General features: G+C 40.5%; 1 protein-coding gene across 1 annotated transcript; it reads right to left on the reverse strand.

Moving 5' to 3' along the window:
• Window positions 1-674: 674 nt before the first annotated feature.
• slc30a8 (solute carrier family 30 member 8) lies at window positions 675-9,668 on the reverse strand. Its single transcript, XM_023410143.2, has 9 exons — window positions 9,186-9,668; window positions 7,774-7,934; window positions 7,126-7,272; window positions 5,812-5,965; window positions 5,449-5,615; window positions 5,151-5,263; window positions 3,046-3,151; window positions 2,361-2,495; window positions 675-1,568 (listed from the first exon to the last, which is right to left on the reverse strand). The coding sequence occupies exons 1-9, from the start codon at window positions 9,257-9,259 to the stop codon at window positions 1,423-1,425; spliced, it is 1,203 nt and encodes a 400-aa protein (XP_023265911.1). The 5' UTR covers window positions 9,260-9,668; the 3' UTR covers window positions 675-1,422.
• Between the last annotated feature and the right edge of the window lie 2,610 nt (window positions 9,669-12,278).

The following is a 12,278-nucleotide window of genomic DNA, read 5'->3' on the forward strand; positions in this document are numbered from 1 at the left end:
AAGCTAAAATAGATATTATATATGTACAGTACCAGTCAAAACTTTTGGGGAAAGTACGTCCAAACTTTTGACTGGTACTGTATATGTGATACTGTCAGACTTGGCCTGGAATAATATTCTTTCAAAAACTTTTAAGCTGCTTAAACCAAAGGGGGAAATTATGTTAAAGGGTTTTAAACAAAAGCTGAAATTTGTTCAAGTAGAAAAACCTGTAATGTGCCGTAAGGTATGATTACAAATGTAGATATTTTTCAAAATAAAAGTCTTACAGTAGAGTAAGACGGCACCAGCCAGTTATTTGTCAGCTGTTATTAATGATGCCCTTGACCGTGCGCTCCTGTAGCTCTGGACACCCATGGCCCTCACTGCAGGAAACAGCAGAGCAGAAGAAGGTCAAACTCAAACGAGCCGTAAACACTTCAGTGTCAGTAACAGTGTCAGTGGCCCCTGGTATCCGCAAACTGGCTCAAGGTCAAGGTTGGGGGGGGGGGGGGCAGTTAACTGGGATCAACATGCTCCTGAAGACAATGGATCCATTTCTACGCTTGTTGCCCAGCAACAGAGCTGTGCGGGCAGTGCGGGGTTAAACGGATACAGTGCTTTGTCACAAAGGATTTTATGACATTGTAAATCAGACTTTGAAAGCAACACTCCTAATACAAGGTATTTGAAAAAAAAAAAAAGGAATATTTTATTGAATAATTCATTTCGGCTTACACCTTACCACTGCACAAAGGCAATGGAAAGGTGTCTTGATCATGTATTCAAATATAAGTGATGCTCTCCACATACAGTACTTAGCTGGTTGCTGGTGTAATAGTCCATGCATAGAAATACTCATTGGTCTACATTCACATGTATCAGACTTTGTGCAAAAAGATGTGGCTGATTCCAGCATCTTGACTCGATACAGTAGGTTGATGCTCAACCAAACAATACTTTAGCACCGTCCTGGACGTTTCACATAAGTCTGAAGGTAAACAAACGGTTAAGATGCACGTTTAGAATTACAAATAGATGTTTAAATTAGCAGTTACTCAAACTAATTCATTCCTATTTTAACATGAAAAAACTTTAAAAAAAAGCAAAGACAGCTCATGAACATTAAAGTTTTAAACAGGTTAAAACTTCACACAGGAGCGGGCTGAGTGAAAGAGTTTCACCTCTAAAATCATTCACATCCTGAGCCAGCCTGCCTTTCATTATTTCTATATTTTATTATCAACATTTCTTTGGGAATGTCAATGCAAAGGCACTTAAAGGCACAGTGATGTGACTTTGGCATTAATGTCACAGTAAAACATAAGACCTCAGGGTCCAGTGAGCAGTGCAACTAAATGCCGTCATCGCCACGAGTTACAGCAGCTAAAATCATATCTTGGCTTTGTTCTGCTGTGCTCAGACGATGACTGAGGCCGGTCCCTACATTCTGGGGTCCTCACACAGAGTGCATCCGGGCTTCAGGTCGGCCTGTCTCTCTATTTGAATGGTGACAGAGTGGAAGTTATAGGAGGAGAAACAACTCTGTGTCATTTCTCTTAGGACCGTCTGAGCATCCACTGACTCATCTGTGAATAATAAGGGGAAAACAAAGGAAAAAGCAACAAAAAATGGTTAAGTCATCTTGTGTGGAGACTTTACTTTGAGACATTTTAAGAGTTTATCAATGTATTTGTCAATAGTTACAACTGCTCCTGTAATGGCATATCACTGTGTTTTACTATGTTGTCATTCAGTATCCGCTTGTGCAGCCTCAGTTGTGGGTGTCCTCAGGAGGAGTTATAATTGACAAGAAGATTCTAAAGTAAATCATTTCTTAAATATTGGCTGAAATAAATGGAAGCTAACTGTCATTATTATTGTATATAAAAAAATAAAATGTGGGTGATGCCAGAGGAATGGCTGTGCTGTGTTGCATTACGTAAACATAACTAAAGTGTGCTTCATCTTCAGCTGTACTTTGTCAGCGTCAGCTGTCAAGACTCACGCTTTGAGCTGAATGTTAGCTGGCTAATGCAGTGAAATGGCAGTTAGTATAACACAGATTTAAACACTATATTTGAAAATGCAGTAGCAAATCATTGATTATTTATGTACACATCCAGCAGACACAGAGCAGCATTAGCTTTTTGTGTGTGTGTGTGTGTATTTTAACATATTCCAAACTGAGAGAATGCGCGTCAAAAAAATCTCTTTCAAGTTCATCTTAATGCTAAAAAGAGTAAAAATGTGATGTAGCCACTCACTGCGTTTTGGCCAACTCATCCATGACGCTAAGTTACAAGTGGCACCAATTTAAAAAAGTAAAATGTGATTAGATAATGCACAGACAGCTCATAGTTACACAAGAGTCTTCTCACCTATGGCTACGTGTGCGGTCAGCACAGCCTGGTTCATGGTGAGGGCCCAGATGCGGAGGTTGTGGACCGCTGTGACCCCCTTCACTGCCAGCAGACCACCCCGCACCTCGCTGTACTTCACCCCTGACGGAATGCCTGAGTCATAGATGGAAAAGACAACGAGACAAATAGTAAGTATAAGACTGAGGAAATGAATATGGAGTCAGAGAGCAGAAAACTGAGAAATCCTCCACTAAGCACAAATATATTGACATTAGGTGATTTTCCATCCACCTGTTTTTATGCGCATATTCAATTTGCTCAAAACATAAAAGCTGTAAAAAATAAATAAATAAATAAATTAAAAAAATTCAAAATTTGGCAAAAATAGTTTTATGCTTTGCTGAGTTGGAAAAGTTGGCACATTGATAAAAGCTAAATGCAACAGACTTAGAAAATAAATAAATAAATGACGTCCACTGAGGAGACAAAAAAGAGGAGGAGCAAGTGAAGTTTTCATTAATACATGAAAACAAAACAAAAGGCCACTTTTCCATCATGTTGTCTACATCGCTTTCCTCATTTCACGTTTGCTGACGTCGACGACTTCTTCTTCATTTGCATCGTCTTCCGCTGACTTTCTCAACTCAGTTAAAAGACACCAAGTTCTTGTTTCGGAGCGTTGGCTTCGGAACGATGCACTCACCTTCCATCAGGACGACAAGGATGTCTCTCATGATGGTGAAGGTGGTGCACAGGACAAGTATGGAGAACAGGAAGGTGCAGATGGGGTCAGCTATCTTATATTCTGGCTGAAAAACAAAAACATAACACAGAAAATGAGGGCAACATATTAACATCTGCGTAAAAATAATGTGATTGCTTTTGGTCCATAACCTGAGAACACTCTTTCTGGTGTTAAGAAAAGTTCAAGTTCGGAGGATAGAGCTCAGTATTTTATCTTTTTTTAATAATCAGTAATGGTTACTCAGAGGAAAGGGACATGGGACAGCAGCAGTGAATTCAGTACTTCTTATGCACTGTAAGAAAAACTCATAATTCTGCAGAAATGGCTGTCCTGGGAGAGGATGTGCAGCACAATGAAATTACAGAGCAGGCAGACAGACACCAAGCAACAAAAGAGCATATGGACAGAAAATACAGCTCCATTCTTTCCTTCTTGCAAACAGCCACAGCCTTGTGCTGTTCGACAATTCCTCCAGGGTGAGTTTGTTTTTAGTGCCGAGTATACCAAGTGCTGGAAGCTAAAAATAATACAGGAATTAATAAATGAGAGCTACTGCACTAGATGATGCAGTACCCTAACACCAACAGTTGCTAGGTTAAAAACAAAACAAAATCAACATAACACTTATTAATCGAAAGAGAATGTGTTGTTGTTCTTCTGGTTTTCTTAGTTTTATTATTTGATCACAAATCACAAATGACCTGTCCTGACCATCAGCTACATTATCCAGATATTTATTATATAAACAGACTTTAATACACTTAATATATTTTCTGTCTATTAAATTGAAAGAGTGCATTGCAAAGATAGTAATTAATTTGATAATTTTTCATCTCTGTATGTAAAGACAATTTGTGCAAATGGACTAAACCAAAAAAAAAAAAAAGTAAATTTCCTGGGTTACTTATTATTCATTTGGGGAAAAAATGCAATATAACAGTAGCCAAGAGCAATAAGAAACTAGATTTTATTTTCAATTGACTGATTTGATTATTTTTGTAGCAGAAACACACCAACTGAGCACATTACTGAATGTTCAAGTCATTTCTAAACTATTTTCAACAAGTAAACAGATGTCTTATAGTTTCTTGTCTTGACCTTTGATGCGTTTCACACCTACTCTCTACACCTCACCGCCCCTCATGGGGTTGTTTCAATTTCTCAAGACTTTTTTCCCTGTGTGCTCACACACAGAGGCCCAATTCCAATCCAGTCTCTACACACTCCCACTCAGAGACGGAGTGTAACTCCGCGTGGAGTCACACTCGTGGCTGTGGAGTGTCTCTTCATTAAGGGGGAGAGAATAATTACAACGGCAAGTTTTCTCTGATCGAAACAGGAAATTCATTGTTACCCAAAATATTTCAGAAAGATGTTGTGATTAAATCAATATTTATCTAAAACATAATCGTATACACCGCATTGACAAAGATGTAGGTGCGTGGGCAATGACATGGCCCTCATCACATTCATGGCATAGTGAGCTTGTGAAAGGAAAATCATCAATTGAATACTAATAAAAATTCACACCCATGCTTCTTTGGCTGCATTTCGTTTTATGTGAACATGTTTTCATTTGCCATCTTAATCTAATTATATCCTTTTTTTTTCCCCCACAGATTAATTTTCAAATATGAAGTCAAATAAAAAAAATAAAAAAAGAACACGTCCCATTTTTTCGGGTACACAGCGCCATGTTCATTCCAAAATACGATGTAACTTCTAATTGTGTCATGTGGACGTGAAAATAGTCAAATGTCTCTTTGAGGAAATTTATGACTTCTCCTTTGGAAATAAACACACAGGACTCAGATTAGTGGGTAATATGGCATTTCATCCATCCCGGACTCAAAACGACGCTGCCACAGTGTGGTTTGTAAGTTTGCATCGATGCAGACTCGGTGTTGGAGGGATTTCTAACCCACTCCCACTCAAGGATCATTAGTTCGGAACAACACTCAATGTGGCGGAGCCTTCACATGAAAGCGCAAACAGAGTGAGAGCGGGTAGGGGGAGTGTGTGTGTGTAGGGGCCGGGTTGGACTTGGGCCAGAGACTCATTACCTTGAAGAAGATAATGATGGCGCTGACAAGCACGCTGAGGCTCTGGAGAAGATCTCCCACCACATGAACGAAGGCCGCTCGCACACTGGCATTGGCCTGCTGAGCCCTCCGTCCTGACAGGAAAAATAACAGGGTAGTAAAGCTAATTATACACTGGATTATAATTCATTATATATTCCATTATAATGTCATTATGATGGGGGGGGGGGTTGAGCAGATTCATAGTTTCATGGCCGACAGTGATGATATTAGAGGAGAAAGTAAAGTGCCAAAATAATGACTCAGACTAGAAACACACCGTAGTCTGGCCCCTTCTGCTCCACGTCCACGTGGTCATCATTCGAGTGGGCGTGGTTCGAGATCTGATCGTGTCCTTTTTTTTTCTTGCCACCGTGGCTGTGCCCGTGCGAGCTGAGCCCGCCGTGGCTGTGGCCGTGGCCGGACTGGTGAAGGGTGAGGGCCATGCTGTCGAGAGAGGAAACAAAAAGAATGAAACTACTGAGCTCTGACAACGTACTACAACATCTTGAAGAGGCCGTGAAGCCGGATTCAGTATTGCCCTCCTCTGTGCGTTGGCTTTAATTGAATCATAAATATTCAAAGACCCACTGTGCACTGGTAAAAGCCGTATAAATGAGAAATGAGTGTGTATTCTACTTACATAATATTGGCCAGCACAGCACAACCGGAGGTAATGAGCATGATGGTGCCCTCGATCTCGTAGTCATCGCTGATGAGGCGCTCCACAGCCAGGTAAACCAACACTCCTGTTACCAGCCAGATGGTGAAAATTGACAGCAGAGCACCCAGTATCTCTGCATGGGTGAAGAGCCAAGGAGAGAAATTAACCTGTGGTCAAACACTTGCCTGGAAGCTGCTCTAGGTAACAGAACTGAAGCAAGTGAAAATGGCCTTAAATTCAGTACACAGTTAAACATTTCTACACACACACACACACACACAGAATTCAAGTGTAGAGGTAGTGTAAAAACACTGAAATAAGATTTAACAGATGTTCTGGAAAACAGATTAGGCATCATTCTTCTGTACAGAGAGCAGTGAAATTAGCACTGAAGGTCTGCAGTCTTCTCTAGTCTGACATTACATAACCCGTCCCAAAAAAAATGCTCTGCTGGCAAAGTTACAGTGTAGAAGACCCACATTTATAAAATCTCATTGTGCATCAGCTAACACACATGACTTTCAGTGGTTTTGTAGCCAAAAAAGGATAAATTCCAAAGTAATACGGACGAGAGTGAACATGTCTTATCTTTCCCGTTGGTCGACCTTGTATTAAAAAAAAAAAAAAAAAAAGTCCAACAAATGTCATCCTATTTGGTTTGAATATAGAAAAGTATTCAAATAACTATCTCTTTAAAGTTGTTCTGATTCAGTAACAGCCTTCAATCTTGTAAAACATGTAGATATGGAAAGTAAAAACATACATCTTAAAGCAATAGTTCAACATTTGGGAAATATGTTTATTTGCTTTACTTCTGCCAGCTATGAAATGGTTTGGCACGTGATGGTGACCTATAAGAACGACAAATTGTTGTTTTTACACTTCGGTTTTTGAGCAAATGAAACGAAGACAAGATATCACATGTTGATAAGTAAACTTTAAAGATGCTGGCAGGGGGTTATATTACCTTTAGACACAGCCAGGCTTTAATGTCCTCTCAGGAAAAAACTAAGTACTAAATAACAAAAGAATTTAACCAGTGAATCAATAAAACCACAACAAAAACAGGTTAAAAAAAACAAATTCTATCCTAAACAATAGCAAATGCATTGGAAAGTTAAATTCCACTCAATACAATCCTGCATCAGTCTATCCATATTAACACACATCAAGCAACAATCACTAAACTAAACCACAATAAAAACCCCCATAATGTTGGTGAGTTCAGTATCACAGGAAAAAATGTTTCAAGTGCAGCCACCGACTGATATATAAATATCGTCCGTAGTGTACCTGCACGGTGCCAGCCATAGCTGAGCCTGTGTGTGGCAGGTCTGGAGGAGAGCCAGAGGGATAACAGGCTGATGATGAAGCTGGTGAAGTCCACCAGCAGGTGGGCAGCGTCTGTCATCACGGCAAGACTGCCTGCAAAATACCCACCTGCAGAAACAGACAGACAGCGCTGTTATTTAAATATTATATCACTTTGTTTTTAAGAAAAAGAAAGAAAATTCAACTGTGAAAAAAATAAGTGATTAAGACGGATTAGGAAAAAGTGTAAAAGAAGTGAAGGCTGGAGAGAAGTGGTGACCAAGCAAAGGGAAGGAAGAGGAGAGGAAAACATACAAAAGAAAAGGAAGTGGAGGGTGAAAGAAAGAGGAGAGAAGCAGAAGTGAAAGAAGACGAAAAGAGAAGAAGGGTCAGGAGGAATGGGAGTGACTCAGCAGATAAATGATAAACTATAACTAAGTATCTGATGAACCATCAACTAGTCAATAAAGTATCAGCTAATGATCGGGTGTTACAGACTGAACAGGTCAGTGATCTCGTGATGGAAAATGTACTGGGAATGAAAATATGAAAAAGAAAACAGGAGCCGGAGAAAGGAAAATAACAAGGATTAGAGGAGCAAAATAAAGAATAAAAAAAAGAATGACTCACCAAAGATTTCACCGATCATGAAAATCAGGCAGATGACAGAGACCACATACAGCCTCTTCCTGGCAACTTTCTTCTCTCGCTCGCGATCCTCCTGAGCACGGCTGTTGTCATGGCAATGTTTGATGCCGGCGATACCGTCTGTCTGTAATGCCTCCTGGTCGCTGCATCAACATTAAAATCAGAATAAAGTCAGTGAAGCAACAGATAACAGCATGTAGTTGACCTTTATTTTATTTTCTATTACGCTTTCTAGAACTGACTCTTTACAGACTTCTTTAGTGCCTCACAGAATTATTTTGTTATTTAACCTCAGTTATTTATTTTTGCTCTATTGATTAACTGTTAAGCTTTGACCTATTGAGAAAGGTTTTTAAAAATTTGTTTAAAAATCAGGAGTTGTCATCTAATTGCTTTTTTTTTGTGTCCAAGCAACGATCCAAAATCCAGAGATGTTCAAACAACAGTGTCAATCTGCCTGCTTCCAGAAAGAGAACAGGATGAATTGCCTGATATTTGAAAAACAAAAACAAACCTCAAGGGTAGATTGTAACATTTAACTCTAAATCACTGTTGTTTAGAAGTCACCGAGGATATTGAATTTTTTAAGTGTCAGTTTCAATGCTCATGCAGCTCTCTGATCATGTCTGTAATATTCACCCACATGACCAACAAGAAACCAGCGTCATGATCTGATGAACAGCTGAACACAACCTCCAGGAAGGAGCAACAACAGGCAACAGAAGATGGTCTAAGTCACTGTTTTCCCCTCAGCAGGATACTAATATTTGCACAAAATACCAGTATTTCAGCTGAGGGTCAAGTCTCTCTACAGGAACATTTCCACTTAGCGTGTAAAGTAAATATCAGCAAATACAATGAATCAATCAATCGAGCACCAGAGAGAGTTTGGCTGTTGTGTTTATTCTAAGAAATGGCTTAATTATTAATTAAACATAAGAAAAATTAGGTCACAATCTTTCTCCCCCTGTGCCCACCTCCCTGTGTTTTTAACTGTGACGTTTCCAATCAGGGAATGACCGGAGATACTGCGCAGTAAACACCAGTCAAATGAGAGGGAAGGATGAACTGCTGCACGTTTGCGCACTGCTAATCCGGGCTGACCCCAGATCAGTCCCGTGTGGAAACCAAGCGGTTCACAAACAAGAGAACGTGAGCAAAGACGCTGCCCACAGCACAACCACCATGAGTGAGACAATTTTCTTTTCACAACGGATAGAAAAAAGTTTGGATAACTTTCTATCCGACTGGTGTCTCACAGAAACTCACAGAATATTTTAAAAGAATTATAACTTAAAGAAAGACTTAATTAAAATGATGTGGACATATTCACGTGTTCTCTTATTTGCAGTTTGACTTAGTATTTTTGGGAAATGTAAGAAATAAAGGTTTACCTTGCCACAGCGGTGTAAGTGTTCCTCACATCTGTCACCAGGGGAACTCTCTCTGCATTCTTCTTTTCGAACATGATTCACGTCTTGGAAAATATGAGATGTAAAGAAAAAGAAAAATACCCAAACTAAAACAAAAGCGTGCTGAAAGAAAAAAAATCTAATTAAACGTATAGGCTAAGTAATTTTTGAGAAAGTTAATCTAAACTTTTTCTTGTTATGATCTTTCGTAGGCCTCGTTGTCTGCTTTTGAGAAGTGTTTAACAGCCGTTGAACATCCTCTCAGACCATCCAGGTTGTGAACAGCTAAATATCTGATGCAGCCTTGTGACTAATATGGTTTGCACCGTGTGCAAACGCTCGGCCGCCTGCAGCAGCTGGGTGATGAGAGAGACGGTTCCAAAATTTTGGTGAGAGGCAAAAACTTTAAAGGACAAATATCTTAACAAAAGGCTGGTGAGAAAAGCACATGTCAGGCCCACAGACAGGTCATTTCATCTCCAACGTGAATTTAGCCCCCCCTCTCACAGGCCTATAGGTTAAACTTACATTTACATGAGTAATTAGTTGAATTAGTTTGCACTGCGCGGGCGGGGCATTGTGTTAGTCAGCCACGCAAATCACCAAACCCATTGGGGACCCGCCCACCTCTTTTGACCAGACGGCACTCAGTGGTTATACAACCAAACTTAGTGCCGTGCGCTCCTTCCCCCAGTATAATCACATTGGCATGAATTTCTTAATCTGTCCATGCTTGGTTCAGTGACCACTTCCTCTAAATCAATTGTCATCCCTGAACCAAAAGCTGATTTAGTCGATGGCTGATTTTTTTCTTCACTCATGGATTCATCACGGTGACTGGGAATAGAAACTCTTCCTGGCAACAACTTCAGCTCTCTGCATTGAAAACAATTATAATGGGGGGGAGTCTTAAATCATAAGAAATATCCCATCAAGTGTTTACGTGCTAAAATACACGTGGAGTAGGTTGTAAGTTATAGGCAAATCTAAAAAAAAAAAGAAGAAGAAGAATGAATGGTCCTTGCACAGTTTGATCATCTCTACAGCTCTCAAGTAGCCTGTGTTGTTTCAACGTTTCTTTCCAAGATTTACCACAAGGTGGCAACAATGGATCATCCACAATGTATGAGATTACATGGCTGCTCTTTTATTAAGTGACACATTTACACAACATGAGTTCTGAAAGCGTTCAGAAAAACAGTCAAGGAATGTTAAAGGTTCATAAGCTGCAGCGGTAAGTGAAAGTAAAAAACCAGCAGCAACTGATCATGAAGTTCAAGTTACTAATTCACGCTAAAGATACAGTTCATTCACTTGAAAGCAATTTTGACCAAATGAAAAGCTAAAACGTCACACATGTTATTCCTGTGCCAGTTAAGCCTGTATTTGGAAACACCAGCCTGTCCCTAAAGCTGGAAATCAGAGAGAATCCTCAAACACATTTAAAATTAAATGTCACTGTCTAGCCTCCTGGAGGTGTTGTGGGACCAACTAGACGAAACACTGGTGAAAGGAGGTTCCCACCTGATGACCCCAAAGACATGTTAGTTATCACTGCTCATTAGTCTGTACAGCTAAATTAATAGTTATCATAGGACATGTTAAGCTTAGGGAGCTATTCACTGAGTCTGGTCCATTTTCTGTAGCACAAGCTTTGTGTTTATCTTAAATTCAAAGCTAGCCTAGCTAGTGACTGCTGTGAATAGGGCAGCTGACAACAAGGGAAAGACCATGTGACAGCCTGGATAGACAGCTGACAGGAGGCAAAGACCCCAAGGGTGCTGCCATGGGCTAGCAATCCATGGTAGCAGTGGCGAGGCCTAGCATCTTTGTCACAGCCAACATAAGCTACGTTTTATTTAAGAAAAATACCCCAAGGGTCAGCGAGAGCAGGGGTGGAAGATGACTCACAGGCAGACTATACGGCAAAGGACACTGGAACGGACATGACTATGAGCTGGATATGCGACTCAGTGAAGGATAGGGGCACGGACCTATTCTCTAGGACTAGAACTAGGCAGAATAGTTTTCAGGGTGACGTGAGGGTAGCTGGAGAGAATAAAAATGATAGGCCAGAGGGAAATAAGCTCCAGATTTGTCCTTGTGGCTGGCAGAAAGTAACGTCAGTTAGGGGCCTTAGAATGCATCTGGGAAGAAAGAGATGTGTTGCAAAGGAAAGGCAGCGTGGCCGCATCGATCGATCGATACTTTTTAAGAAGTCAATCGAATAAGTCGGATGAAGTCCGGCGACGGGTAGAAAACCACAGTTCGAAGGATACCAATAACACAGCTACAGAGGAGGAAGAGGAGAGTACAAGAGGGGATGCAGCTGAGACTGAGGTGAATAGGCCAGTCAAGGAGAGAAATATGGAGCAGAAAACTAGAGTAAAATGGCCGAGGGCAAATGGCAAGAAAGAATGGGAGTCAGTCAATAGAGATTTGTCAGCAATTCTAGGTAGACTAAGAGGAAATGCAAGCGATAGACGAGAGAAGATGGGGGATATAATTTACTCCTATGGCGCAGAAAGATTCGGGGTGCAAGACAGAAAGAGGGTTGAAAGAGCACAGTTAGTTAAGTCTAGACGGCAAAGGGAAATGGAGAAATGAGTTAAGGAAAGAAGACACTTAAGAAAGCAGTGGAAAAGGGCAACAGAGGAAGAGAGGGGGGGAATTAATGTGTTGCAAGAAGATTTGAGAGGCAGACTAGCAGTACTTAGAAGGGCTGAATATCTTAGGAAAAAGAGAAAGAATAAAGAGTATGTAAGGACAGCGTTTTACAGGGACCCTTTCGAGTTTGCCAAAGGATTGTTTAACCAGGAAAAGGGAGGGCAGCTTAAGGCAACAAAGTTAGAAGTAGAAAAATATCTAAGAAACGCATATTCAGATTTTGAGCAGAATAGAGTAATAGGCCTTCCACCTGACATGCCGCCAGTAGGAAAGATAGATCATGAGGTGGAAGGAGGTTGAGGAGGTAGTCAGGCGTGCAAAGGCTTCTTCGGCCCCAGGGCCAAATGGAGTCCCCTACCGGGTTTATAAAAGCGCACCTGATATCCTAAAGTTTTTGTGGAGGCAATT

This window comes from Seriola lalandi, unplaced genomic scaffold (genome assembly GCF_002814215.2).
Source record: "Seriola lalandi dorsalis isolate HSWRI2012SDOR001 ecotype SW California unplaced genomic scaffold, Sedor1 jcf7180002054414, whole genome shotgun sequence".
Classification (NCBI taxonomy): Eukaryota; Metazoa; Chordata; class Actinopteri; order Carangiformes; family Carangidae; genus Seriola; species Seriola lalandi.

Bases quoted from the DNA above. Each gene is read 5' to 3' on its own strand.
- slc30a8 (XM_023410143.2), bottom strand. From the start codon at position 9,259: ATGTTCGAAAAGAAGAATGCAGAGAGAGTTCCCCTGGTGACAGATGTG. The intron at 5,966-7,125 runs GTACACTACGGA...TCACCCATGCAG, and splicing joins CTATGGCTGGCACCGTGCAG to AGATACTGGGTGCTCTGCTG. The intron at 5,264-5,448 runs GTGTGTTTCTAG...TTTTCCTGTCAG, and splicing joins GCAGAAGGGGCCAGACTACG to GACGGAGGGCTCAGCAGGCC.